The 26,539-nt window shown below is 36.3% G+C and overlaps 14 protein-coding genes across 14 annotated transcripts; 7 read left to right on the top strand and 7 right to left on the bottom strand.

The window, feature by feature from the left end:
* Window positions 1-692: 692 nt before the first annotated feature.
* Window positions 693-2,556, top strand: L201_007637 (uncharacterized protein; the record flags this gene model as incomplete). The annotated part of the gene is made up of 6 exons (XM_066223343.1): window positions 693-1,047; window positions 1,169-1,296; window positions 1,370-1,921; window positions 1,993-2,121; window positions 2,237-2,386; window positions 2,449-2,556. 6 exons carry the CDS (start codon window positions 693-695, stop codon window positions 2,554-2,556), a joined length of 1,422 nt encoding a protein of 473 aa, XP_066079440.1.
* A 979-nt stretch (window positions 2,557-3,535) lies between these two features.
* On the top strand, window positions 3,536-4,167 carry L201_007636 (uncharacterized protein; the record flags this gene model as incomplete). Its single annotated transcript, XM_066223342.1, has 2 exons — window positions 3,536-3,817; window positions 3,907-4,167. 2 exons carry the CDS (start codon window positions 3,536-3,538, stop codon window positions 4,165-4,167), a joined length of 543 nt encoding a protein of 180 aa, XP_066079439.1.
* A 386-nt stretch (window positions 4,168-4,553) lies between these two features.
* Window positions 4,554-5,322, bottom strand: L201_007635 (uncharacterized protein; the record flags this gene model as incomplete). The annotated part of the gene is made up of 6 exons (XM_066223341.1): window positions 4,554-4,625; window positions 4,726-4,801; window positions 4,860-4,893; window positions 4,977-5,034; window positions 5,126-5,225; window positions 5,303-5,322. 6 exons carry the CDS (start codon window positions 5,320-5,322, stop codon window positions 4,554-4,556), a joined length of 360 nt encoding a protein of 119 aa, XP_066079438.1.
* A 398-nt stretch (window positions 5,323-5,720) lies between these two features.
* Window positions 5,721-8,737, top strand: L201_007634 (uncharacterized protein; the record flags this gene model as incomplete). The annotated part of the gene is made up of 5 exons (XM_066223340.1): window positions 5,721-6,132; window positions 6,191-6,555; window positions 6,670-7,118; window positions 7,229-8,372; window positions 8,453-8,737. 5 exons carry the CDS (start codon window positions 5,721-5,723, stop codon window positions 8,735-8,737), a joined length of 2,655 nt encoding a protein of 884 aa, XP_066079437.1.
* A 151-nt stretch (window positions 8,738-8,888) lies between these two features.
* On the bottom strand, window positions 8,889-9,694 carry L201_007633 (uncharacterized protein; the record flags this gene model as incomplete). The annotated part of the gene is made up of 3 exons (XM_066223339.1): window positions 8,889-9,263; window positions 9,326-9,449; window positions 9,540-9,694. 3 exons carry the CDS (start codon window positions 9,692-9,694, stop codon window positions 8,889-8,891), a joined length of 654 nt encoding a protein of 217 aa, XP_066079436.1.
* Window positions 9,695-10,058: 364 nt separating this feature from the next.
* On the top strand, window positions 10,059-11,122 carry L201_007632 (uncharacterized protein; the record flags this gene model as incomplete). Its single annotated transcript, XM_066223338.1, has 3 exons — window positions 10,059-10,170; window positions 10,245-10,899; window positions 10,996-11,122. The coding sequence occupies 3 exons, from the start codon at window positions 10,059-10,061 to the stop codon at window positions 11,120-11,122; spliced, it is 894 nt and encodes a 297-aa protein (XP_066079435.1).
* Window positions 11,123-11,267: 145 nt separating this feature from the next.
* Window positions 11,268-12,521, bottom strand: L201_007631 (uncharacterized protein; the record flags this gene model as incomplete). The annotated part of the gene is made up of 2 exons (XM_066223337.1): window positions 11,268-12,159; window positions 12,271-12,521. 2 exons carry the CDS (start codon window positions 12,519-12,521, stop codon window positions 11,268-11,270), a joined length of 1,143 nt encoding a protein of 380 aa, XP_066079434.1.
* Window positions 12,522-12,894: 373 nt separating this feature from the next.
* On the top strand, window positions 12,895-14,811 carry L201_007630 (uncharacterized protein; the record flags this gene model as incomplete). The annotated part of the gene is made up of 7 exons (XM_066223336.1): window positions 12,895-12,915; window positions 12,975-13,033; window positions 13,092-13,237; window positions 13,306-13,888; window positions 14,027-14,131; window positions 14,246-14,641; window positions 14,739-14,811. The coding sequence occupies 7 exons, from the start codon at window positions 12,895-12,897 to the stop codon at window positions 14,809-14,811; spliced, it is 1,383 nt and encodes a 460-aa protein (XP_066079433.1).
* Window positions 14,812-15,142: 331 nt separating this feature from the next.
* L201_007629 (uncharacterized protein) lies at window positions 15,143-16,774 on the bottom strand (the record flags this gene model as incomplete). Its single annotated transcript, XM_066223335.1, has 1 exon — window positions 15,143-16,774. The coding sequence occupies one exon, from the start codon at window positions 16,772-16,774 to the stop codon at window positions 15,143-15,145; it is 1,632 nt and encodes a 543-aa protein (XP_066079432.1).
* Window positions 16,775-16,861: 87 nt separating this feature from the next.
* Window positions 16,862-20,027, bottom strand: L201_007628 (GTP-binding protein LepA; the record flags this gene model as incomplete). The annotated part of the gene is made up of 17 exons (XM_066223334.1): window positions 16,862-17,118; window positions 17,177-17,296; window positions 17,359-17,458; window positions 17,523-17,737; window positions 17,838-17,864; window positions 17,917-18,018; window positions 18,069-18,136; window positions 18,192-18,273; window positions 18,327-18,348; window positions 18,409-18,474; window positions 18,533-18,609; window positions 18,666-18,700; window positions 18,764-18,934; window positions 19,004-19,292; window positions 19,352-19,586; window positions 19,643-19,706; window positions 19,759-20,027. 17 exons carry the CDS (start codon window positions 20,025-20,027, stop codon window positions 16,862-16,864), a joined length of 2,199 nt encoding a protein of 732 aa, XP_066079431.1.
* Window positions 20,028-20,460: 433 nt separating this feature from the next.
* L201_007627 (uncharacterized protein) lies at window positions 20,461-22,215 on the top strand (the record flags this gene model as incomplete). The annotated part of the gene is made up of 5 exons (XM_066223333.1): window positions 20,461-20,601; window positions 20,692-20,995; window positions 21,166-21,510; window positions 21,640-21,871; window positions 22,119-22,215. The coding sequence occupies 5 exons, from the start codon at window positions 20,461-20,463 to the stop codon at window positions 22,213-22,215; spliced, it is 1,119 nt and encodes a 372-aa protein (XP_066079430.1).
* Window positions 22,216-22,383: 168 nt separating this feature from the next.
* L201_007626 (uncharacterized protein) lies at window positions 22,384-23,116 on the bottom strand (the record flags this gene model as incomplete). The annotated part of the gene is made up of 3 exons (XM_066223332.1): window positions 22,384-22,645; window positions 22,746-22,931; window positions 22,992-23,116. 3 exons carry the CDS (start codon window positions 23,114-23,116, stop codon window positions 22,384-22,386), a joined length of 573 nt encoding a protein of 190 aa, XP_066079429.1.
* Window positions 23,117-23,749: 633 nt separating this feature from the next.
* On the bottom strand, window positions 23,750-24,763 carry L201_007625 (uncharacterized protein; the record flags this gene model as incomplete). The annotated part of the gene is made up of 5 exons (XM_066223331.1): window positions 23,750-23,780; window positions 23,874-23,924; window positions 24,013-24,415; window positions 24,542-24,650; window positions 24,719-24,763. The coding sequence occupies 5 exons, from the start codon at window positions 24,761-24,763 to the stop codon at window positions 23,750-23,752; spliced, it is 639 nt and encodes a 212-aa protein (XP_066079428.1).
* Window positions 24,764-25,222: 459 nt separating this feature from the next.
* On the top strand, window positions 25,223-26,092 carry L201_007624 (uncharacterized protein; the record flags this gene model as incomplete). Its single annotated transcript, XM_066223330.1, has 5 exons — window positions 25,223-25,244; window positions 25,308-25,384; window positions 25,480-25,530; window positions 25,601-25,731; window positions 25,849-26,092. 5 exons carry the CDS (start codon window positions 25,223-25,225, stop codon window positions 26,090-26,092), a joined length of 525 nt encoding a protein of 174 aa, XP_066079427.1.
* Between the last annotated feature and the right edge of the window lie 447 nt (window positions 26,093-26,539).

The raw sequence follows: 26,539 nt of genomic DNA, 5'->3' as shown, positions 1-26,539 counted from the left end.
AAGATGAGGAATTAAGGATTCCATCACCAAGAAAGCACGACACCGGAGGTATACACCTCCTTAAGGGTTATATCGCCGGAATGTGGCACACGCAAATCTCACCTACCGTACGAAGATGGGTTTTGAGTATGTTTGTTGTGTATATATATCTTGTCTGTATTTTAGTCTAGCATTATACAATCATAATACATGTAACCGTTCTTATTTGATTTGACCAGGGTGTGGAGAGAGATTCAATTTGGACCTGGCCTTCTTGCTTTGACTTTCTAGGTGGAAAAACGAGACATAAAGATAAATACACAAAACCCGATACAACCGGAAAGGGCTTGTTGTCTGGCTACCGCTACGATATCAGCATTATTATGAAGATGAGAAATATCATGCCTTGCGGCAAGATCAACCAAGGTCGCTCTCAGTACTAATTCGCAATATTCGCCATGTATGACAAAGGTTCGAGATGATGTGCTTGATGGAATTCACTGGAAATCTTGCTTCTCATAGTTGTCGTGATCAATCATGGCTTCTAGCAGGCCTTCCCGCTCATCTCGGCTGAGGTTGTGAAGGAAGTGATCATTCATGTAAGCAATATATATAAGGAATCTAATAGCTCATGCTCAATCAACCTCCTATCTCCAATACACCTTACAGCCATTGACTTTTCATCTGACTCATTACTCATTAGTGAATTCATCATGACTAATACCGTTCACCCATTTAATACTGATACGGATGTAATTAGTGAAGGTAATAAAGCCCATTCAACCTTGCTAAACCACACTAAACCACAACCTATCGCAATAGAAGGATCAGGTTTATATTTCATGCTTGAAGATGGTCGAAAGATCTTAGATGCTATTTCAGGTGGTGCAGCAGTAAATTGCTTGGGTAATGGTAATAAAGAATTAACTGAAGTATTCGTAAATCAGATCAATAAGATGGCTTTTAGTTATCATCAATCTTTGGGTAACGAAGCAGCTGAAGGTTTAGCTAATTATTTAGTCGAAAAATCGGATGAGGATTTCAAATCTGCTGTATTTTTAAACTCTGGTGAGCAAAGTTATCCTTTTGTCTTTGCTACGAGATGCATATCAAGGAGAGCTCTCAACACTTAACACTTGATAAAATTGAATACACAACTAAATATTGGATGGGATACCTGCTTTGGTAGGTTCCGAAGCCGTTGAAGCTGCTATTAAACTTGCAAGAGAATATTGGGTCAAAATGGGTCAACCTCAACGAACTCAAATTATCAGTAGATTTCCTTCCTATCATGGGACTACTCTCGGAGCTTTAGGTGTAAGTTTATTTACACGTGAAAGCTTTTCTATGTCAAAGCTGATGAAAACTTATCATTGATACGATTATACAGGTCGGCAATATCCCATCTAGAAGAGACGTTTCAGAACCATTATTAGCCAAGAATGTATATCATGTTACATCACCTCAATACAAAAGACAATCGTACGTTAATAAAACAGAAGAAGAATATAGTTTAAGATTATCTCATGAACTTGAAGAGAAGATTTTAGAAATTGGATCTGAAAATATTATAGGATTCATTGCTGAACCTGTTGTAGGAGCTGCATTAGGTGTAATGCCACCACCTAAAGGATATTTCCCATTAATCAAAAAACTATTAAATAAATATGGATTATTATTGATTTTTGATGAAGTCATGTCAGGTTCAGGTAGATCAGGCGGGGATGGATTATTCGCTTACAAGAATAAACAGATTAGTGAAGATTTGGATTTAGTTAAACCAGATATTTTAACCATGGCAAAAGGTTTAGGTAGTGGTTATGTTTGTATTTCATCTGTTTTATCAAATGAAAAAATTACAAATAAAATTAGAGAATCAGGAGGTTGGAAAAATTCTCATACCTATCAAAATCATCCTGTTAATTGTGCTGTAGCTAGAAAAGTAAGTCTGCTTCAATGACTATTTGTACCGAGTAGCATCATAAGAACTAATCATTCCAAATGAACGAGTAGGTGTTGGAAATCTTCGAAAGAGACAATTTGATTACGAGCGTTAATGAAAGAGGTGAACAACTTATTTCGGAATTAAAAGAAGCTACTAGAGATATTGAGACTATTTTTGATGTTCGTGGCAGAGGATTGGTATGTTTCCTGACTATTTTCTTCTCGACCATCTCCCCGTGATCCTGATCTTATACATAAAACTTGTATCCTGGTTGCTCAACGGAATTCTGCTAATATCACCACCGTCATACAGTTTGTCGGTGTCGAGTTGATCGGGTCCTCTACGCTTACGCCTAGACTTGCAGCTAGAGTCAAAGATAAAGCCTTTGAAAATGGACTGCTTATCATGGCTATCAGCGGTACCATAGACGGAGTAGAAGGTGAAAGTGTCATTCTTGCACCTGTAAGTCTGATTCGGCTTTTCTTCATTGTCATGATAGTCTCAAAGGCTAATGAGTACTTTAGGCATATACTGTAACCAAAGAGCAGATTAGCGAGATAGTCAGATTACTTGCCAAGAGTATTAAAGAGGTAATCATCGAGCTTGATTGCAAAGCCGATCAACAAATCTGATCATTACTGGATTGTATCATCACGCTACGAGTATAAAGTGCTTTTTGTCTGTGACCTATCTTCAATGTTATCGAGTAGCTGCATATACATGCTTTTGTAGGGCGTAAGAACCCCATATTTGCAATATGATCAAGTATGCCATATTTCTACCGTCCATCGCAAAGCTAGGGAATCTAACATTTCACCCATCTGGCAACTGATCCATAATTGCGAGTAGAATCCGTACCTGTAGAGATGACAAGGTTGGACTTACGATACCACATTAATCGATAAGCATACTGCATCATGCATTGAGATGAATCGTATCGTAATTTCCAAAACCGATCAAAGTTCGGCATAAGCTTTATTCTGTTGGTCTAAGTGGTTATCAATTACAGCCATCTTATCAGTTCAAGTGTCCTAAAGCTTAAAAACGTACACTTCACCACATTTAATGGGTTATATCCCCTAAAAAGTGTAAAGAGATAAAAAAAGGGTTATGCCGTCATTCAGGGTTGAGTTCATGAGCGATTAGCCGAAATCAAATGAAAATGAAAATGGTTTTCGCAGTTGCAAAGAGACTTTTAGACTGATACGAAACGAGCTAAAGATTGAAAAGGTTGGAACCAAATTTATGGTGCGACATTTAGCACTTTACTTCATACTACTGTATGGTCAAGTGTGATCTGAAATCGCTGATGAGAAAAGAAAGATGCTATAAATCTTTATGATATTAGTCACAACAACTATCTTTACTAGCTGTTTCATCTGACTCATTGATGTTCACATAAGGTAAATAGAGGTACACAATTCTCTTGAACAGTATAACAATTCAATCATCTTTGTTCGATACACAGATCAACTATCTATCTTTGGAAAATCTTCTTCATCTGAATTATACATTGAACATAATAATCTCTCTCGCGATCAGATTAATCAACACCAAATTTTTTCTATATTTTGGTCTACTCGCACAGAATAATACACAAAACAATCGATCATGCCAATAATATTAGCTTCTTTAGTATTGGCATTTGCTTTAGCAGCTTTACCTTCAACTGAACCCTGTTCACCAGATGAATCGGAACAAGCTCAACATATTGCTTATTTGAAAGATCAAAGAGAAAAGAAAAGGAGGAGGAGTAGAGATCAAAGTTTGCACTGCGGGTCCGATCTATCAGATCAGGATAGGAAAGGAAAGAATAAACAAACAGTGTTAGATAATCAAAATGATGAGAACATAGATGGGCTTGGATTTCAGATTGATTCCAATACATGTATGGTAAGTTGAATTTACTATTCTTCATTCTATTCTCTTTTACAGAATGATTCAGCTCGACCATTAACTGACTGTTCACTTATACTTATTAGACCTCCGATACAACATTTACCACATTCTCAAAAAATCATTCAACCCAATCTCCCATATATCGTTCATCAGCAGAAATACACTTCCCATTAGAAGAAGAATATCATTCTCGCGAACATAATCAACCAAAGTATCTACATCTGCGTAGATCATCTTCTCTACCATCTTTCTCATCCACGAGCAGTAATACAAATTCAAGAAACTCAAGTCCGACTATTTCACCTGGTAATTCTCCTAGACCGCTTTGTACACCTGTAATATAAACTCTTTCGAAGAAATATACAATCAAATTCTTTACATTGATCATCATACGGGCAGTAAAAGATAGATAGACAGTGAAGAACCTCATATTTCGAATTTAACAGTAGACTAGCGGGATCTAGTATCAGGAAATCATGGAGGAAATATACTGTACTACCATAATATAGAATAGACAGAGATCTACCAATAGTTGTAAAATTTGTTGTTTTACCATATACTTGACACTTGTAGATCAGATACCTCTCAAAAGCCATCGCTGCAATACCAGATATTACGATGCATATAATATAACACAGTACCATGGCTGATCTGCTGTTCTAAACATAATGGGATATATTCTGATTAGTCGGGCTTTGCGTTCTCATCTGACCTTCTCAACTTCCACTAGTTACTTCAATAAAGCTTGAAACTTCTTTTTATCCAGAATATCATTTTCAACCAATCTAGCTGTTTCTTTACCCTGATGATTACAAGAATGATTTGTCAGCAATTTTCACAATAAAGTACAGCCATATAATCTGATTCGAAGGTGATAGTAGCTGAGAGTGTGTTAAACATACATTTTCAATTCTCAGTATAGTAGGTACATTATTGACATTCCAATCTACTCTAGCTTTATTTTTTGGTGTTCTCCATCTAAAGTAATAGGATTCAATCAGCTTGAATTTATGGGGCTTCACGAAAGTGTGCTTACTCTGTTCTATCGCCAACCCAATATATTATAGCTTCTATATGAAAAGAAACGCAATGAGTGTACTGCTCAAAATATGTCACACGTATAAAGGATCATGTTATACAGATTGAGGCTTACTTGGTTTATCAGCTCCATCAAATGCTGCTTTTACGGTACTTTCAACATTTACACAATCCTACCAGTAAATCAAATCAGCGAATTTGTCGTTGTAATCTGATGTTACCACAGTTGCCTTGGTCCTCAATGAAAGCTATGTTCGTACGTACAGGACACCACATTTGACCATCGATCACACTTGAGTAAAAAACCAAATATGATACATCTGGTGAGGTTGGTCCATTGAGCGAATTCATCACTTGAGGAAATCTATTTCGATCATTCCAACGAGTTAGATATTGTCGTCCGCCAGTGATTCATGCATTGAAAGTATGGTAATCTCTCACGGATTAGCTAATAAAGGCATTTTGAGAATTAAGTGTTAGTCTTTGTTGGTGATGTATGTAGTAGCTAGTTTATTTGAGATAATAATTGTGCTGATTACCAAGAAGGAACAACGTAATTTACTCGAAATGTTTTGTTTTGATTGCTTTTCGCGTCATACGAATACTATTGAACTGAACATTAAGATATCTTCCTTACATCCTTGATCTCCTCGACACCATCTCATTTACAATACTATTCTGACGATCAATCCATCTTCTCAGACTGTGGGATTCATTAGACCGGAAACAGCACGCCTTTTATTGCCATTATTCAGCATCTTGCTCAATCAAATAGTTTCCCTTTCAATTTCAACCAAGAACAGCTCTGGAACGTTTGAGATAGCAGTATATCAGATGGTCATCAAGGGGAAACAAAGAAATGTCACCTGTTAAAGCGCGTGTACAACCTAGACGTTCAATATCAAATGGGAACAATATAGCTTCTTCTTCCTCGTCACCTATAACGATTAAAACAGCAACAACAACATCATCAACATCAACAAAGAGGATCCGTATTCAGCGGATCAATCAAATACAGGACGTTAGATTGGATATCCAAAATGAAAGCAGTGAAGCTGGACCATCAAGTTCGAAAACGAGTGCACTGTCAATTTCTAAATCTAAACCTTCCTTAAAGTCAATAACGAATGTTAAACAAGATGTAAAAGGTAAAGGTAAAGAAAAACCACCCGAAAGGCGTGTTTTGCCTCCACGTATAAGACGTTCGACAGGTGGTGGAGAAAGTATGAGAGAAGTTGAAGAGATGATCATTGATTGGTTGGAAAGATGTAGTAAGTTTTGTTTGAGATATATACGCTAGACCAGCAACTTACTATCAGATCATAATAGGTGAACCGTCCATAACCCCTCCGGATAACCTACCAATCTACCTAACTTCTATACCTTTATCATACGTGGATCCACCTGTAACCCAAATATCATTCCAGCAGCAGCGACAGCAGCAGCATAGCGAAGAACAGGGAATAACGTTAACTCCTAATTCGAAAAAATCGATAAAAAACCCAGAAGATGATGGACAATTTAAAGAGAAAATCGAAGTGCCAGAATGGGTTATGGTTAAAGCTGGTGAAGATGATGAAGAAGAAGCTAGAGAAGAACTTGTTTTTGGTAATATTGCCAACAATAATAAAGGTAAAGGTAAAGTCTTAGTTAGTCCTGTTAAGAGATTGAGAAGGGGTGGTATAGGTGATGAAGTAAGTGAATGCGCCTTTATAATTGTCATGATCTTGAAAAGAGAATTGATAGAATCGTGTTACAAGGTACTACTCACGTGCTAACTTTGCTTTTCATTTCTAACTTTCGAATAGTTAGAAGAAGATACATCAGATTCATATTATATATCTTTACATAGAAAATATGAAATTTTCGAAAAAAGACAAAGAATAAGAGAAAAAGAAAAATTACAATTTGAAAGATATAAGATGAAATCAAGATTAGAATTATTAAAAAATTTACCAAAATTAACTTGGTCAACTATATTATCAACAATCTTACAAAGATCTTTGACAAATTACAATCTTGATAGTACTATTACTACTAAAATTCAAAATGATGAAAAAAACGACAAGGACGATAATCAGGCAAGCAATAATAAAGTCAATAACAGTTTACAAAGGGGTGGAGAGAAAGAAAAATGGTTAAAAGGTAAACAGAAAATAAAAGAAAAAGGTGATGATTGGTTAAAAAGACAATTAATTAAAGAAGGTGAAGAAGTTATGCAAAGGTTTGATGAGTTATTACCTCCAGAACAGAGAAAGTGAGTTTAAGATATACCCATAGACAACCTGTTCCACTTTTCCGGAAAGGATGGCGCTATTTTTTTCAATTTGATATTCGTTGATTGTGATGCGTTTTTCTACTTGATAGACCGAAAAACTCGGTAACAACGTCTCAAAATCCAGAATCCAGATTATCAACTCCTTCTACTCGAATATCTTCATCACCTTCTTTGACTCCTCCGCCTATCGTTCTACCTGCCAGAGTAGCTGCTTTACGTGATCCACCTTCGACATCTACTTCATCTGCAAATAAAAGGAAACGTAAATCAAGTATTATCCTAACTCCTATCGCAAACAAAAGCAGGTCAACCAAGAAAAAGAACATTGATCAGGATCATGATATGGAGAATGATAGTCCATCACGAACACGATCAAATGTAGAAATAAGGAAATCAACTAGAGTACTGAGAACTTATGGGAAAAGAAATAGAAGTGAAAGTATCTCATTACTTGATGATTCATCTTCTGCCACTACGGCTTTATCAATACATGACAGTGAAAGTGATGAAGATGAATATAATCATCATGAAGATGAAGATGAACCTGTTTCCTCACAAGAAATCATTAAATCAAGTTCAACAAAAACTCGCAAGGCTGTAGTCCGAACGGAATCTCCGCCAGAAGTTGTTGAAATTATGAATCCACCTCATCAATCGATATCTAAACCTACACTAGTGTCATCATCAATACTACCACCACCACCATTGCCTAAGATACAACCAAAGATCAAAAGCAAACCTATAAACCACACTCAACAGAGTATCAAAGCCTTTTTCACACCTCCGAAAAAACCTGTTTCGCCCTTAATTGCAATCAAACCACTCTCTCTGAATGGTGGGCCACAAACAGCTCTTCCACATCCCACGCCTAAAACATCTACAGTTCGCCCATCAACTACTTTGATGATAAACCCCGTTAAAAATCCTATGCCTTCACCTTCGTCTTCACCGCCACAACCCTTCTATCCACCAATCACAGTATCAGGTTTACCATGCTTGATTGAAGCTGCATCAAAACGTGAATCGTTAAACCGAGGTAACAACATGAACGAAACTATAGTAATTGATGATGATATGAGTGATGACCTGCCGATACCGCAAAAAAGGGTTAGAACAGGTTCAAGGTCAAGCAAAAGAGATGATATTACAACTACAAACGGGAACGGAGTTCTAAATAGTACTTATAATCCTTTTGGTGTGGCTTTACCCGGTAGATTGGAATGGAAGTCTGAGGTAAGTCAATGTCTAATGTCATACCGCCTTACTTTGTGCGTAGCTTGTGTTATCCCTGTCTGATTATTATTTATCCACAGTTCACCATAAGTGACGAAGAAGATTTTTGGCCAATTATAGCAAACAGGGAAGAAATCAATAATCAACGTAGAAAAGCGAATGTCATTTCTACCGCAAGTTCCCGTCCAGGAGCAGGTTCAAGTATAGATATAGGTATGAGTGTGAATGGTATTAGCGATAGAGATTTTAGACATATATCACCGATTCATCGACAACAACAACAACAACAAAAACCAGATAATAGTGTTTTGACCCCAGAAGAATTTGCAGAATTGGAAGGTGTTGAAGAAGCCGTTGTATTGTGATCGTTCACCCATAGATATTGTTACCTAGTATTGTTGTATATCCTACCAGTCAAGGAAATATGACTATTATGATGGACGTAAATGTCGTCTATGGGTTCAAATTGTAAATGCATAATTCAGTACAACAAAAATATCAAGCACTTTCGATAAACTAATCTATTTTCTTCCCTTGCGCAGGCGAAGCATCGTCTCCAAACTGATTGATTGCAAGCTCTATTATCCTTATTATACGAGTCACATTCAATCCTACTAAAATGACAGAAAGAATGATGATAATTATAGTTGGTAATGCAGTTTTAGGTATTATGCCTAATATCAGAGGTTCTAGTGTGATAGTTATAGGTGTATCAAATGATAATGATGACGACTCCCGGTTAGCCTGATTGACATCTTTTATTTCAAGATTAGCGTATTTGTTCATGAAGTCACGGAGAAGATGATGTGACATTCTAGGTGACAAAGCTGAAGATTCAATCGAGAATTGATATGATGAATTTGGTGGATTGATCTTTATTCGCGTTGGAGACTATATACCAAACAGAAGTCAATGTGAGGCTGGCTTCATCGAAAGCCGAAATATGTATTCACTGATCCAGGCCATGAAGCTCTTATTGTCCATACGTTATACCGTAGTTGTTTGAAATCCAATGTGAATCCTTTTTGAGGTGATGAAGAATTCAAGTTAAATATTAGGGGTTTGGACGGTTTAAGGCTAATATGTTGATTAAGTTCATCAGTTAACACGTTGTTCAATTTCTACGATTAGACACTTAGATCTATATGTGAGCGTATAAGCACTCACATTGTCCATTCATGCTGCACGAGTGCGGATGTTGTCGTTTCACGGATTGAAGAGCATTCGGAGGATATGGGTAGATGAAAGTTGATTATTTCCGTATCAGCTAGAACCAAACTTAAGACGCAAGTGATGAAGCTCAGTATCGAAAGTAGTCTCATTCTAGCTGCGATTGAAATGGGAAGATCAAGTTGCTGATCATGGACCGAAGAGGTAGAAGAACAAAAACACGAACATAAAATACACATTACAAATATCTATCTCTTTGGTGGACAGCCAGAGTGGAGGAATAGGATTACAGCTCCGTCGCGAGGACGGAATCAAATTTCTTCGTCATAGCAGCTAGCTAGAATCACAGTCGAGGTGAGGTTTTAACGACAACAAGAACGCTGACTTACAACAGTAAATGTAACAAGGATGATGTTGAAAACGCAAATAGTAATCACTTCAATACCATAGATCAGACTGAACCGATTGACTTTTATTCACACCAACCTACAAATCACTTGAAGAGTTATACCATTAATGGACGCAAAATCATTATTGAGAGCTAAAAAAGCTGAAGCTAGAATAAATCATCCTTATGCAGCTTACAATTCTGCGGGTGTTTTGAGATGTTCCATATGTGCTGTACCAGGTGAGTCATAAACAGTATCTCACCTATCTATCAATACAACAAGATCACTTGATAGCTGATATTATAGTTTGTAGTCAAACAATGGGACGCACATCTACTCACAAAACAACATCGAACATCAGTTCAAAGGGAAAAAGCTGAACAACAAAAGTTGGCTCAAGCGAAACTTAAATCTAATTCCAAAAGATCCTTACCTGTAGAGGCTTCAGCGAATAATGGTCAAAGTCCGAAAAGATCAAAAATAATACAAAAAGAGGAAAATGATGATGATGATGATGATGATGAGGAAGGAGCAGGTACAGGTGGACTACCAGCTGGATTCTTCTCTTCTGGAAATAGACCAAAATCACCTTCACCCTCTCCCGAACCTGAAACTACAGCTGGACCTTCTATTCCTTCGAAAACTGTTCCTCCCGAACCAACAGGTGATTCAGAATTAGATGATTTCCTATCTTCCCTTAACAATGATGATACTGCCCCCACAGTTATATCTACAACGGCAACGAAGCAACAGCAGAGTAAAGGTGGAATAAGGAAAACATATAAAGAAATTATCCCTTCACAGACTGCTTATGAAGCTGCTCCGGTCAAAATCATACAGCCTGATCAACAGCAGCAAACTGAAGAACCAGAGGAAGAGGAAGAAAGTGAACAAGAAAGAAAAGAAAGGTTGGAAAGAGAAGAAAGGGAAGAGATTGTTAGGAGATTAGAAGATGAAGAAAGAGCACAGTAAGTGGGAGATTTTGACAGAGCTATGTGATAAGAGTATGGAGTATAGACATAAATATCCCGTATTGCTAACCTTGATATGATTTCACTTCACAGGGAAGACGCAGACTCTCGTGTAGCATCGTTGAAAGCACGAATGGAGATGCTGAAAAAAAGAAGAGAAGCCAAATTAGGTAAATCCATACCTAAAGATAAAAGTACAACAGATACGAATGGTGCATGAGTTTGTTCGTTATGAATGTATATAATTTGATGATATATTATAATTACTATAATTTGTTTTTTATGATGGCAGTGTCCATATTTGCGGCTTGGGTAACTTAAGTCAAATTTTTCCAATAGCTTCAATAATACTGTATGCGAGGTTTTTATTCCCTCTTCAAACCAAATCCACCTCCTGTCCTCTTTTTACGTTTTACATCTTCATTAATCGGAATTTCTTCACCTTCTTGAATACCTAATTCCTTATACCAATCAGAAACATCTTCACCAGTTTGTTTAGCATAATTTTCAATTGCTTCTAAAGCTTCAATTCTTTTCTTTTCAGCTTGAATAAATTCTGTTCTACCAGCCAATTTATCTTCTAATTTTTCTCTCTTCTTTTGTTCTCTATCTAATTTAAATGCTGCTCTTCTTGCATTTTGTCTTAATTCAATTTGTTTTTGTTCCATTATTTGTGATTCAATAAATTTTTCTTCTAATCTCACTGCCTGATCCCATCTTCTCTTCATTTCTTCATCCATCGTTTCAATCCCTTCATCCTCATCCTCATTCTTCGTCTGTCTTCCTTCTTCCGTATGATGTTGACCATCTTGGCTCGATTTCAAACCCAAAGACTCCCCACGATTCTTTTCCCAAGCTCTTTGCATTCTCAAAGCTAATTCTCTATCTGATTCTGGATTATCATATTTATCATATCTATCATTCATTTCAAAATCTTCATCATTATCGTCCTCTATTTCAATTTGTTTGCCTTTTCCCTTTTGATTAATATCAATATTATCAACAAAATCATTTTGATGACGTATTGATGGTGGACCCATTTTCCAAGCATATTCAGATACAGTTATTTTTGGTATTCTAGGTGATGGTACAGGTTGTCTTAATCTTAATGCGGTTCTTTCATCTTTTCTCGTTAATCTCATTGCATTTTGAATTGCATCTTGTCTTTCTTCTTCAGTTTCTATGGGTCTTTCGATTCTAGCTTTATGTATTAATCCTTGTGATTCTAACGATGTCAAGATTGTCCGTTTCAAAAAGCTACAATAATCAAATAGTTAGCGTTTACACGTTTACAACGATTATCCTCTCTATACTATGATACTAAACTTCATTTATACTTTTGTGAGAGAGAGAGTCAGCCAAACTCACTTTACACTCTTAAAAGGATGATCTGGATAAGGTGCCATAGGCATAGGTATCCAAGGTCTTCTACCTTCTCTCATATTACTAACTTTTTTCATTCTAATTCTACCTGATGAATCAATCACATGTGCAGGTTGTAATATTGGTCTTAGTCCCTCTGTACCAGCTTGATATATCTGTTGCGTATTCAAATGTGAGTTTGATGATAGAAGCGATTGGATAATTCGAGTTGCTGATTGAGGTGAAGGTTTTGCCATTTTGACGAAAATCTATGGGTTTTGGATCGTGAAGATGATAGTTATTTTCAAGTAAGATGTGGCCAGTCGGTCGTTCCTCCTCTCTAATGTTGGTGTTACGCCCCAAATAGATATTTGCGAAGTATAAATTATCGATTATTATTGTGATGTTATTACTTTTCTACGTAGTGATAAGAAACCGACTTTTGGTTGCAAGTCACGTGACAAATCATCTAACATTGCGGTTCTCGAGTCGCTGAAAGGTAACCTACAAAAAGACAAAAGACAATCCTCTCTTCTATTTCAACATCAACCTACAACACAGATACAGCCGACCTTTTTAGTCGAATACTTCTAGACAGAGCAAGAGGACACACCCCCTGAGAGCGACAGAATGGCTGCATCAGCTTCTCTGGTAAGTATCTTGTCGTTCTGTCCGGCTTACGCTTACATTACCTTTGTTGTCAACTTCAGAAATCAAATGACCCAAATGCTAGGTTGACAGAGGCTTTATGTACTTCTTTACGACGAAGGTTAGTTTCTGCTCTTCTGATAGGTACAGATAAGAAAGCTCACATCCATCTTTTTTAGGCAAATTGTCGGTTCATTGAACGTTGCATTGGCTACAGCTGCATTGATACAGAATATAGTTAGAAGTGCACGTTATTCAACTATTGATGAATTATTAGCATTAATAAAGAGTGTAGGAAGGAGATTGATAGATGCCAATCCTAAAGGTGAGTTTTTTCTCTCAGCTACGTCTTCCTCGTTATATCCAAATAGCTGAATTCCGATATTCTTACAGAATTGGCAGCGGGTAATATAGTCAGAAGGATATTGCGGTTAATTAGAGAAGAATATCGTGCAGCAGCCGCAGCACATATAGTATCTGCACCTGGATCAGCACCTGAAACACCATATTTAGGACCAACTACACCAGGTATATCAGCACCTTTAAATCATTATTTAAATTTATCATCAAATACATCTTCTTCAGCTAGTGAATTCAATTTTTTCTCCCCATCTTCGTCTGGAGGTGGATCACATGGACCTTTAATTAGACAAACTAGTTTATCAAACTTTGTTGCAATGAGACATTCTAGAGCACAATTAGAAAGATCAGGTTCATTAGTTGATTTACAATTATCACAATCAACAAATAATTTATTTACAAGGAATAATAGTTCAAATGGTTATCCACCTGAAACTCCTGGTGTATCTTCAATAACCCCTAATTATAATACCAGCAAAATAGATTCAGAAGAATTCATGAAACAATCATCAAAATTAAAACCCGTTCTGATTCAGGCTATAGATGAAGTTGTAGGTGAATTAGAAACTACACATGAAGACGTCGCTAAAGGTGCTAAAGAACATATACATTCATCGTGAGTTGGATCTTGTTTGTGATAGAAGATCAGCCATGATTTTGACGATGAAAATGAGAGATGTAATTGGTCGAGAAGAACAAGGCTCAAATTATGACTCCGTTGAATTGACAAAAGCTAACAGATTGCTTGACCTAGTGAAATTATTCTTACAATGGGTCATTCAAAAACTGTAGAAGCCTTCTTGAAACAAGGTTATAGAGATCGAAAATTTACTGTTGTAGTAGCGGAATCTGCACCATCGTAAGTGATGCTGGGCTTTGCACGATAGGTGTGGTCAGGTATATGACTATCGATCATTCCACCTTCAATGACTAAACACACAATTACTGATTAAAATCCCTTCATCTCCCATAGTTACCTCGGCCATTCGCTAGCCCAATCATTATCATCTTCTGGAATCCCTACAATCTTAATACCAGATTCATCCATACATGCAATTTTACCTCGAATCACAAAAGTCATATTAGGTGCTCATACAGTATTAGCAAATGGTGGATTATTCGCTTTAAGTGGTTCTTTAGCATGTGCATTAGCAGCAAAATCACATTCAAAACCTTTAGTTATAGTTACAGGTCAATTCAAATTTGCTCCTGCATGGAATTTATATCATGATTTTGCTGCTGTAGATTTCCAATCACCTTCAAAATTATTCTCATCTTCATCTTCAACAGGAAAAGATTCAACAGAAATTATTAATCCATATTACGATTATATTAGACCTGAATTAGTTCAATTGTTCGTTACTAATGAGTAAGTCTAAGCTCTTGATAAAAATCCACATATTCAAATGAATAAATCGCATGAAAAATGTTGAAAACTGATTCTCATTCCTTCATTTACTTTATAGAGGAGATCATTCGCCATCATACATTTACAGATTAATCAAAGAAGCTTACGATGAAGAGGATGTAGAATTATAATCAGTCTAAAATATGCTGGAGCAATGTTATCCTGATTTGCCCTGGGAGTCCTAGCCTGATGATCAGAACCGAAATCAAAGCTGTAACTTAAAGATATGCAAGCATGTGCTGGAGGGTTCTTTGTGCTTTACATCAAATGTATGTATGCATAATATTCATTTGACTTGAGTATAGGTACAAATGCAGGTATGATCAAATCAATGCTTGGTATTTCCGTTTATTACATACTTATTTTACCTATCTATAACAGTATTACATCTCGTCTATCTTATTTATTCTTATCAATCTTTGTTCGTTCATCCTTGTACCATATAACGCCGTGCTAGTTAGTCTAAGCATCATCACCAAATAAAGTTCTTTTTGCCCAAATTAACCTATTATCGTTTTTATAAGGTAACCAATTTTCTTTATTATTCTCAATACCAAACTTTTCTTGTAATTCATTCCAAACTTTTTCAAGTATTTGTAAATCACCATTTGAAGTTTTAACAAAAGCTTTCAAGATAATCCATAATTGTTTTTTATTTATACCTTTTTCATTTAGTTTATTAGGTTGAATAGTTAAAAAAGATAAATAAATTTCTTGTAATGTATTTAAATTCCATTCATTCTCTATTTTATCACTATCATCATTCTTGATAATTGTTTTTGGTGCTTTAAAGTTGTAATTATTTCGATTTCGATGAGAATAATTATTATCATTCCCGTTTTCATATTCAGAAAAATAACCATAACCACTTTCCCAAATATTCGTAAAAATATTATCAAAATTTTCTCTTTCTTCATTTTTAATCATTTGTTTAAAACTTAAACTTGATTTTGAATGATGTATTTGAAATTCATTTAATCCAAATATTCTTAAACATTCTCCTGATCCTGAACCATTTTCACTAGGAGAATCTGATTGTCCATAAATTGAAAAACCTTTAAATAGTGATATATAATCTTTTATTGATGGAATAAAATTATATTCAAATATATTTTTGAATATTATCAAAGATCCAATTAAATTACCTGAATTTACTGTTATAGATAGCAATGGTCCAAATAACTCTTTGGTAACTTTTGAAGTTTCAGGTATTGGTATTTCCAAATTTACATCATCATCTCTTTCTTCTTGATATCGATAATTGTACTCCGAAGATTGTTCATTTGGGGGAAAAGAATCTAATAAAGTTTTTTCATCATTATAATCTAATTTAAGTAATTTTGAATATGCTTTAATTGCTATATTGAATTTACCTTGACGTGCAAATGAATGTATAGTAAAATTAATTAAAACACCTTTATCTTCTTGGTTCATTTCCGTCTCAAAAGCTTTTTTTAGCAAATTCGGTAATTCATTTAATTTATTTATTTTTTCTAATAATATGAATTGATTTAAAAAAGTATAACTATCTTCAACTAGATTTTCACGTTTAAATTTTGAAAACCAATGTTCAAATCTGTTTTCTTCTTTTGCTAAAGCACATAAATACATTAAATGATTTAAACTTGCTTTATATCTTGATAACTCCTTTTCATCAACTACATTATTGTTAGACGGAGGTTGTCTATAAATATTCATGAATCTTCTTTCAGCATCAATTATATCTTTTGTTTTTACCTTTCTTTCTGTCCTTGATGTTAAAGATAATATTGTTAATTCTAAACCTTTTATAGATTTAGACTTATTACCTATAATATCTTCTAATTCTCTAAACAAGAAATGTAACTGTTCAGAAGCTAATTTACGATTACCACCTTCTCTTTTTTGCAATGTACGTAATGCCATTATGATTTCATGAATTTCACCTGGAGTAAATACGTGTGAATCAGGTGAAGATGCATTAAGATCTCTGAAGGCTTCAATAAGCTCTTCCGCAGTAACGTTAGATGGTGGAGGTGAAGATGTCATTCGACCAATAGACGATAATTTCATCGATCTTTCTGGAGGAGGTATTGGTGATCGACCGATAGGCATAGGATGAGTAAGTCGTTGTTCAGGTATGATGGGTTGTTCTGGTTCAGGTTTAGGGAGGTTTTCTGTGATTGGATCGTGCTTTGATTGTCAGGCTTTAGATGATGATGAGAATGATGTGGATGATGCATTGCTCGGGCTGAGGTTGGGAGGTAAAATAGGCGTGTGTGGTTGATGATGTGATGATAACGAGGAGGATCTAGCCGAAGTATGCATTGATCTTGGTCGGGAAGAGAGTACCTGGAAGAATGCCGTTTGAGGTATTTCAATGTTCCCAGCCAATCTCTTCAGTCTCTTTTTTCCTTCTTTCTGTTTGTTGAGATGTTTAAGTTTACGATCGTAATGACCTGTAAGATGAAGAGTCAGTGTGACATCATACTAACAGATGACGACAAGTTGGCTCACCTCCATATAAACCTGCAGTGACATCTTTCCGGAATGCAGAGACATTCTCTCTAGCTATCACTTTAGCTCCAACAGCAGCTTGTAGAGACAACTCAAACTGTTGTCTAGGAACAACTTCCTCTGCGGGTAGGTGTCAGCTTTGACATTCGTCGTTCAGATATGATAAGGCTAAAAAGGCTTACTGAGCTTCTTTACCCATGCTTTACCGACTGTTTGAGCAGCAAATTTATGCACAATCATTGCTAAAGCATCAACTGGTTTAGTGTTGATCAAGATATTCAGCTGAGGTTGAATTTTTTCTAGTCAGCTTCGTTATGCAAGTATAGCCCAAGCCCGTATAACTCACTTTCACTAGATTTGATTGTTGATAACCTGCTTCCTCATAATCAAAACTCGCAAAACCTGAACTGGAACTTTTCAACTCTGAGAAGAAATCCGTTACGATTTCTGCCAATGGCAAAGAATATCTTAGAATAGCTCTATCGGAATTTTCCAGAATTCTGTATTCTTGTTGTACACCTCTGTAACGCGCACATAGGTCCATCATTTCCCCAATATACTCTAAATCATAGATGTCAGTCAGTATGATGGTCAAATAAAAAGGGCCTTCAGATACCAGTAAACATCGTATAGATCCCATGACGGGTATCAGATAGCTTACCATTAGGTACGAAAATAGTAGCATTGACTGTGAAGAATATCAGCTTGTATCTCATGAGACAATGGCTAAGTGAACTCACTCATGGGCTCTTCGATATGCCTCACTCGCAATTTGGAGTCGGTAACTTCAGGAAAATCAACAGGATTTGACACAAATTCCTCAGTACCATTGAGGTAAACCACTATTAATGGGTTAGCTGTATTCGAACGCGGTAGTGCTTCGTCAGCTTACCCTTGTAAGGTACCGTAGGTGCAGTCACAATGACTTCGGATGAATACTCGTCTTCCAGACGTTGTTTGCTAAACAGGAACGTCAGGGACTGCCAATACTGTATGGCACCTTAATGTCACTCACAAAACATCCATATGTAAAGTACCTAAGAACCCTAATCGGAAACCTTGACTAAGAGCTGCAGAAGATTCTCGCTGTACAGACACTGTTCAGAGTTAGCTGGGAATCACCTTTCGTTGTAAAGCTATAATGACTTACCACTTCTGTCATTCAAGGTTAACTGTCCGACAGCATCAATAGTCAGCTTTGAACCTAAAGCCGGTGTAAGGGGCAAGCTCACCCTTTCGATAGATTCTTCTAATTTTGGAAAATCAGAACTGTCGACAGGAAAAACACCAGCATAAACCTATAGATACAAGATTAGACGTTGGACTGGCGTTGATAGCTGGCTTAAGGTAACTAACCATCGCTTTCATAGGTTGAAATCCAGGTAACGGTTCAACTGGTTTATCTGCCAGACATATTGTGTCTCCAATGAAAGCTTCGTAATTGGTCAGCTGAAGATCCCGATTGTTTGCACGAAGCCAATAAGCTTACCTTCCTCTGAATTCTTCATATTGCATACAACATACCTGCGAACGAGGTTGACAGGTATGGTGAGGACTTTGAGATCTCAAGCAAATCGCTAAACTCACCCTACTTGACCATCAGTCAATTGATCAACCACAACTTCCTCGGGATTATTTATACCAACTTCCAAGACTTCATACCTTTTCCCAGCTTGAAGAAATCGAACTTTATCACCTTTCTTCAATGTACCTGAAAATATACGAACTAATGAAACTACCCCACGAAATTGATCATAACTACATGGAAAATACGAAATGTCTTGTGTCAGCTGAACACGTCACAGAAGAATAAAGACGGAAGCTTACAAAGTATCAAATATCAGACCTCTTAATTTCCCATCATCATCTCCGATCCATTTTTTAGGTGGAGGTAAATTATCTATTATATTTTCTAAAACTTGATTTACACCTAAACCACTTTTTGCACTTATACGCATATGATCTCTTAAAGGTAATCCTAATGAGGATTCAATCTCTTCTGAAGTTTCTTCAGGTGATGCATGTGGTAAATCAACTTTATTGATTACAGGTAATAATTTCAATTTTGCTTCTAATGCATGATGGAAAACTGATAAAGTTTGTGCTTGTATGCCCTCTTTTTTGTAAATTGATATTAGCCTTATCACTCAACTATATATCCAAAAGAGGACTTACGTGAACAATCAACTAATAATAATCCACCTTCACATGCACCTAAACTTCTTGATACTTCATAACTGAAATCTACATGACCAGGCGTATCAATCAGATTTATCAAATATTTATGACCATCTGTATGTTTATGTATTATTGATACCGTTTGAGCTTTTACCGTTATTCCTCTTTCTCTTTCTACTTTCAGTTTATCAAGAAATTGTGCATTTGCTGAAGGCGGTACAGTTCCAGTCATCTGGTCAAAGATAATGAGCTTACAGTGTTTGAATAGATACTATTGATGAAGCTTACTTGTAATAAACGATCTGCTAGAGTTGATTTCCCATGATCTATATGAGCGATAATGGATAGATTTCTGAAACAAGTAGTCAGATCAATCGTGAACCTTTAACATGATACACACTCACCGTATACGTTCTGGGGGAAAATCTCTCAATTCCAGTGATCTCTTCTTTGTAGTCAATTCCGTTGCTCGTGCTCCAGCATAACGTGTTGATGTGAAACTTCGAGACTGTACTTCTGGAGACCCAACTCGAGAAGTACTAGCGGAACCTATATTTGAAGTTGATAATGACATCGATCTTGCAAATGGTCCACTAGACGGTATATGATTTAACGCCCGCATCCTTCTAACACAGGCGGCACAAGGCCTACTTGCTCTGATCGCTGAGCTCATGATAGTGAAGCCAAATTGAATAACAACAAGGGCCAAAGATTTGATTCTGGGCAATGCCCTTTTGATCTGCTTTGTTTGTAATGCTCTATTTTGGATTAGAAACAGCTGGAACAACGCACAATCTCATATTTCATTGAGGATAGATTGTTATTGCTTCTAGCTATCATGTAGAGTACAGCTACTCTTGCTGAAATCTCGAAATATATGACGGACATCATCGTCAACTCCCTTTCTCCCTCGTGGCATGGTTTGATCCGAATTCCAGATAATATTGAATGGTGCCTGACTGACGTGATTAAAACATCCTTGTACAGTAGTGAAACAGGTTAATTGCCGAACAGAAAAAATATATATCATCATAGAAGTGTATATTATCAATCCTTCTTTCGTACTTATATTTGTACTCTACTATATAGTATCAACACAATTGAAAATGGTAGCAACTCTTTCTGCTCGAATGCTTCGAGCTGCTGCTATAGCACGACCACTTACTAGAAGAAGTTATGCTACATCTGTGACTGGATATGGAAGGGAAGTTGAGGGTTTCGTAGGAGCAGTAGGAAACACACCTTTGGTTAGTTAAGCAATCATTCAATCTATCTCAATAGTTACTGTGTTGGTAGAAAGAACAAAAAGCTAATTCTGGTTATTGGTGGATAATCAGATCCGAATCAATAGATTATCAGAAGAAACAGGATGTAACATCTTGGCAAAAGCTGAATTCATGTCACCTGGTGGTTCAATCAAAGATCGTGCAGCATTATATTTAGTTAAAGATGCAGAAGAAAAAGGTTTAATTAGACCAGGAGGTACAGTTGTTGAAGGTACTGCAGGAAATACAGGTATAGGCTTAGCACATGTTTGTAGATCAAAAGGTTATCAATGTGTAATCTATATGCCAGATACTCAATCTCAAGAAAAAATCGATTTATTGAGAATGTTAGGTGCTGATGTAAGACCGGTCCCAGGTGAGTGAAGGGAATGTTATATAACAGGGCATTTATAATCGAAGAAGTGTTAGAAAGTACGATTGAAGACAAATCTGTCAGAGCAGGGCGGGAACGGGAAGATTGGATATTACAAGTCACATCGTCGCCGCCTCTTATATGCTGATGGATCCTTCGCCTTCCCTTTTTAGCCGTTGCATTCGATAATCCCCAAAATTATAATCATCAAGCCAAAAGATATGCAGAGTCATTAGATAATGCAGTATGGACAAATCAATTTGATAATATAGCTAATAGAGAAGCACATATATTAACTACTGGACCAGAAATTTGGGAACAAACAAATGGTGGTAATTTAGATGCATTCATTTGTGCAACAGGTACAGGTGGTACTTTAGCTGGTGTAACAAGATATTTAACTGAAAAATCCAATGGTAAAGTTGAATCTTGGTTAGCTGATCCACCTGGAAGTGTTTTATATAATTTAGTTGAAAATGGTAAAATTGAAAGAGTCGGTAATGGTTCAATCACTGAAGGTGAGTCTGATTACACCAAATGCATCTGTTTCGCTACCTTATGGGAGAATCATCAAATCGCCTGTCCTTTAATCTTAATGCCTAACCCATACAATCTTTGATTAATGAATTTCCTGTATCCGATATCAGGTATCGGACAAGGTAGAGTAACTTCAAACCTTCAACAAGATCTTTCACTTCTTTCAGGTGCTATCCATGTACCTGATTCAGCATCTATAAACATGGTTTATCGATTACTTGATGAAGAGGGTCTTTACGTTGGTGCATCAAGTGCTTTGAACGTATGGGCTGCAGCAGAATTAGCAAAGAAAAAAGGTAAAGGTAGTACTGTAGTTACTGTTTTATGTGATGGTGCTTACAGGTGAGTAATCCTTTTGGTTTTGGTTCTTAAAGATAGTAGTGTTGTGTATCAGAGGACACGATGAGGTCTTGGTGGGACGCAAGGAACGAGAGGAGGAATTGCATTCGTAGTATTCGATGGAAGGAATAAATTGGAAGGCAAACTTGAGATTACCGAAAGGTTTTAGGTTATTGGGTCACCAACTCGAAAGGAAAACCAATCGGGATAACTCTAGTAGAAAATGCTGATTGTTTTCATCTTAATCCAGATATCAAGCACGACTTTTCTCGAGAGTATGGTTGGAATCAAAAGGACTCGCTACACACATTCCAGAGAAACTCCAAAAATACATTGTACTTCCTTAAACCGATCAACATCTTTAGGGAAAACGGAAGACATAGCCTATCTCTCATCAAACAAACATATGCATCTCAGTGATACCGGTCATTCATCAGATTGAGCCATATCATCAATGTACTTGCTGAGGGCTAGGAACTGCACATCGAGACGGGTCACCAGGATTACACGATAGGTTATCCTGCCATTTTCCTTCTCCATACTCCATCGCCTCTTTCAGCGCGTTGATCAAAGTGACCTTTGAGTTGAGTATTCGGAGCGAAAGTATCCTCTTCAGTAGGTTCGACAGCATTGAAACCTGATGATGAAGAGGTTTGTATGACGTTTCCAGAGGATTTGTTGGAAGCTCGTTGATGAGATCCAGGTCGAGGTTCTGAATGGATATCATTGATGTTTGTGAAGTAATACGATTTATCTTGTTCAGCAATAGATCTCATCCTATAAAATATTAAACAATCAACAAGACGCGAAATGATTAGCGACAAAAACTACAAGTCGAAGACGATTCTGTACTAAATACAGTGGAAGGGGGACTTACTTATTTCGTTGATCTTGTGACTTATGTGTAAACATAACATGAATATAAGCTTCACAATATTCTCTATCTAAAGTTGTATAATTCGTATCTATAATTCCCTTCATTCTTTCAGTTTGAAATTCGGACTGATCAGGATTTTTTGATTCCTTGTATACATGATAACTCCATGCTTTAGAAAAAAGGGATCTACCTTTCACAGTCAGCCGGATAAATTTAAGCAAACACAAGGAAAGAATCAGGACTGACCTATCATCAAAATCGTTGGCCAGTCTAACTGGATGTGCCTTCAAATGTTGTGAATGTGGCTCAAATAACTTGGATAGATCGTCACGAGTCTGCACAGATGCATGAAAATTTGAGTTATTTTCCATCTCAATAGTATGGCATTGATTATGGATTGGGATCGGATCTAATTAAACTTCTGAGCTCAGTATAGATGAGGAGATAATAATCTAACCTGCGAAGGGGTTTATATATATTTGAAATCAACATATAAGTTGACTACTTCTATGTGTAACTACATAAGTCGATCGTACGAAATTTACGACCTTTTGTCAGGAGCCTTCGACAGCCTGCGTTGAAGGCCAATGACGAATTTGATGGATTCGAACTTTCTGACTGCTTGCACTGATTTCACTCACAATTTAAGGCTTCCAATGACTAGCTATAAGAAAGGATAGCTCGTTCAAGTGAAGTCGTGGGGAAAAAAAAGGTCGCGTAAGTTATCGGAACTTACCTATGATGTGAATAAGAGTAATAGAAGAAGGACTTCTCTACTTCCAACTGTTGCCTATACTCGTAGTATGACGCTGAAGAAGACATATAGTCAATTAATTTTACTTTAGGAAGGCGAACAGGCTATTAGCGAGAAACCTTTCGAATAATCCCTCTGTAGTTTTGGTGCAACGTATAAATGCATTGCATATGATAGGCGTAAATTTGATTACCGGGAATGAATACTATTACAACCAAGAACAATTACAGGTTATACTGGGAGAATATGATTATAGAATTGATGTGAGTGTGGAATAACTCCTAAAAGATTTCAGTGAGACCATTAGCTTCTTTTGAATTTCTATGGTCTAGTAACCTAAAAGGATCGAATAGATGAGGGATATTTTCACTTACGATATGATCAGAACAAGAACTTGAATTAATGCCCAAAGAAACGGTACCCATCTGAATGTGAATGTACATGAGTCAACAATGGATCAGTCGTTAATGGAGATAAGTATCCCATTTGACTTTAGAGGAAGCCTTCACTCACGTTGACATACTAAACCCACCTGCAGAATAAATAGCAGCCAAAGCAAAACCAACCACAGTACTTGAAATTAAACCTATAAAAGCAGCTATAAATAGAGAAATTATAGGTAAAATGATAATTGGCCATAATGGGGGTTTTTTCGGTTTTTTTCTCGCTGTCAAATGTTTTATTGTTATATGATTGTTATTTTGATTATTTTGATTATTTTGATTATCTTGATTATTCGATATTATTGTTGGGGAAAATGGTGATTTTTGTTTATGATTATGATTATGATTATCAGGTGGTTTATTTCGATATTTAGTTATATTAAGGAAAATTGTAAATGATGCAAATGCTGAACATAATAAAAACAATGACATTAATAATATCAATGTCCAATATAATGTAAAATGCCAAATTGCTAAATAAATTACAAAGAGACGTAAATTGTCAAAGTTAGTGAATCATTATTGAACCCCCGGTATCTAATCGGATCATTCTATAATCTGTGATTCCAAGGAAAAAAAAAAAGGCAAAAAACGCTCACCTTCAGCTTCATATAAGAATATACCCCTTTGTTCACTAGTATCATGTAAAGTTGGTATATAAAGTGAAGGGAATGAAGGTGTTGTATATCCATCAGGAACAGAAATTACCTATTATCATTATGATTTAATAGATCTATCAGTATTCAGATCTCATAGAAGAGATGTACAATACTCACTCCTCTTCCTCTAGCTGGATCTAAAGCAGAGGAAACACTGCCCATGATCGATCAACCGATTTATCTTGATAATCCAATGAAGATCGATCGTTTATATAGACTATATTGACATGATCATCATTATTGTCGAGCTTAATATACATCGGTTGTGTGGAAGTCAGGCTTGAGCTTGATGTATTTAAAGTTAAGATGAATGATAAATTTAGAGGATAAATCTTTCGATCATCTCTTAACATTTCATTATATATTACTGCGCTGGTTTATTATCAGCTGAAACGCTAACATATATCATATATTTGTGAAAACAATAACAACCAATTTGATCCCGTCTCATCATTCTATATTCGTGCCTCAAAACCGGATACCAGAGACCATTATATTGATAGAGCGTCATCCAAGAAGGTATGTTACCATTATATTTTGCTGCTTTAAATGTTACATGTAAAGAACAATCAGTCAGAAATATAGATTAGGTATTGATCAAGAAGCAATTTTCAAAACAAGATGGTGACTGCAGCTGATATAGGTGAGTGTTCATACTAAGAGCCTTACTCCTATCTTACGTCGTACTGACTTTGACAATCTATAGGACCAATATCTTCCCAGTATTCTGCAGCGGCGACGGTGCCATTGATCAAATCGCCTTCATTATGGTTACCCAAACCTGTAGGTTGAAACTTTCGCTATATATATTTATATACCAAGGACTAGATTGAGATCGACCACAGACTGACCAGATTGAATAATATCTCCTAATATAGATCGAAATGCCAAATGACATACATCCGTTACCTGAAGATATAACGGCCTATGTAAGTATTTCAGTATTGAATCATCGCGGCAATTTCCCTCGAACTAGACTTATAATCTGTATATGAATAGTTCGTATACCCATTCACATTAGAAGAACACGTATTATCAATTCATCCTTCACCTGCAGAAAGTATATCACAAAGAAGAGCGAGGAATGCGGAGATTTTACATCAGAGGGAAGTTGAAGAGGAACAAAGAGAGTAAGCTAGCTTCTGATTTCTTTCTTCTTATATTTCATATATCATATAACATACACATAATAAGCATAAAAGTAGAGCCCTTAACTGACAATTATTCTTGATATTGATAATCAATAGAAAAGATGCATTAAAGAAAATAGCACCAGGTTATAATCCATCTTCGGTTTTGTTACCTTCCTCATCATCTGCATCTTCCTCTTCAAATCCAAATACAATGAAATCTGACTTATTCGATGGTCTTTCAATGTCTTCTGGAACAGTTTCAAGCACAAACAATGTAGCTCAGCGTCAGAATACATCAATAAGTGATCCAATGGATGATCTAGTTTCGCAATTGGAGGAAATGGAAGCTAAGCGGTAATAGATACAAAACATTAGATTTAAATGCCTACCTTCCAAAAGAGATTTTCTCAATAACAGAAGTTGAGAAGATCCGTTGTAATGATTTATCCACCTGTTGTATGAATGATAATTATAAATTCGTAGATCACATCGGATTTGGGAGTAGATGTTTAATTGATTCAAAAAAAAAAACATAGATGTAATTGATTTTGGCTGGCTGTGCAAGTGTCAATTGTACCAAACTATTCAAGTTAATGATCCTCGACAGTTCACATTTTATACACGTATAATTCGAGATGCAACAACACGTGAGATATCTGGCAAACTTCCTGAGAGCGTACAAGTACAACATGTTTTTTTTTTCTTTTAGAATGAGCCGCCCCTTTTCCGTAGATATGTATATATGTATATATTTGTATAAAAACAACAATCTTTGCACCGAACATTGTCTAACCTGGAACCTGAA

Source organism: Kwoniella dendrophila, chromosome 11 (genome assembly GCF_036810415.1).
Source record: "Kwoniella dendrophila CBS 6074 chromosome 11, complete sequence".
Taxonomy (NCBI): domain Eukaryota; kingdom Fungi; phylum Basidiomycota; class Tremellomycetes; order Tremellales; family Cryptococcaceae; genus Kwoniella; species Kwoniella dendrophila.
The sequence above is the reverse complement of the archived record's forward strand: the minus strand, read 5'-3'. Positions and strand labels throughout refer to the sequence as shown.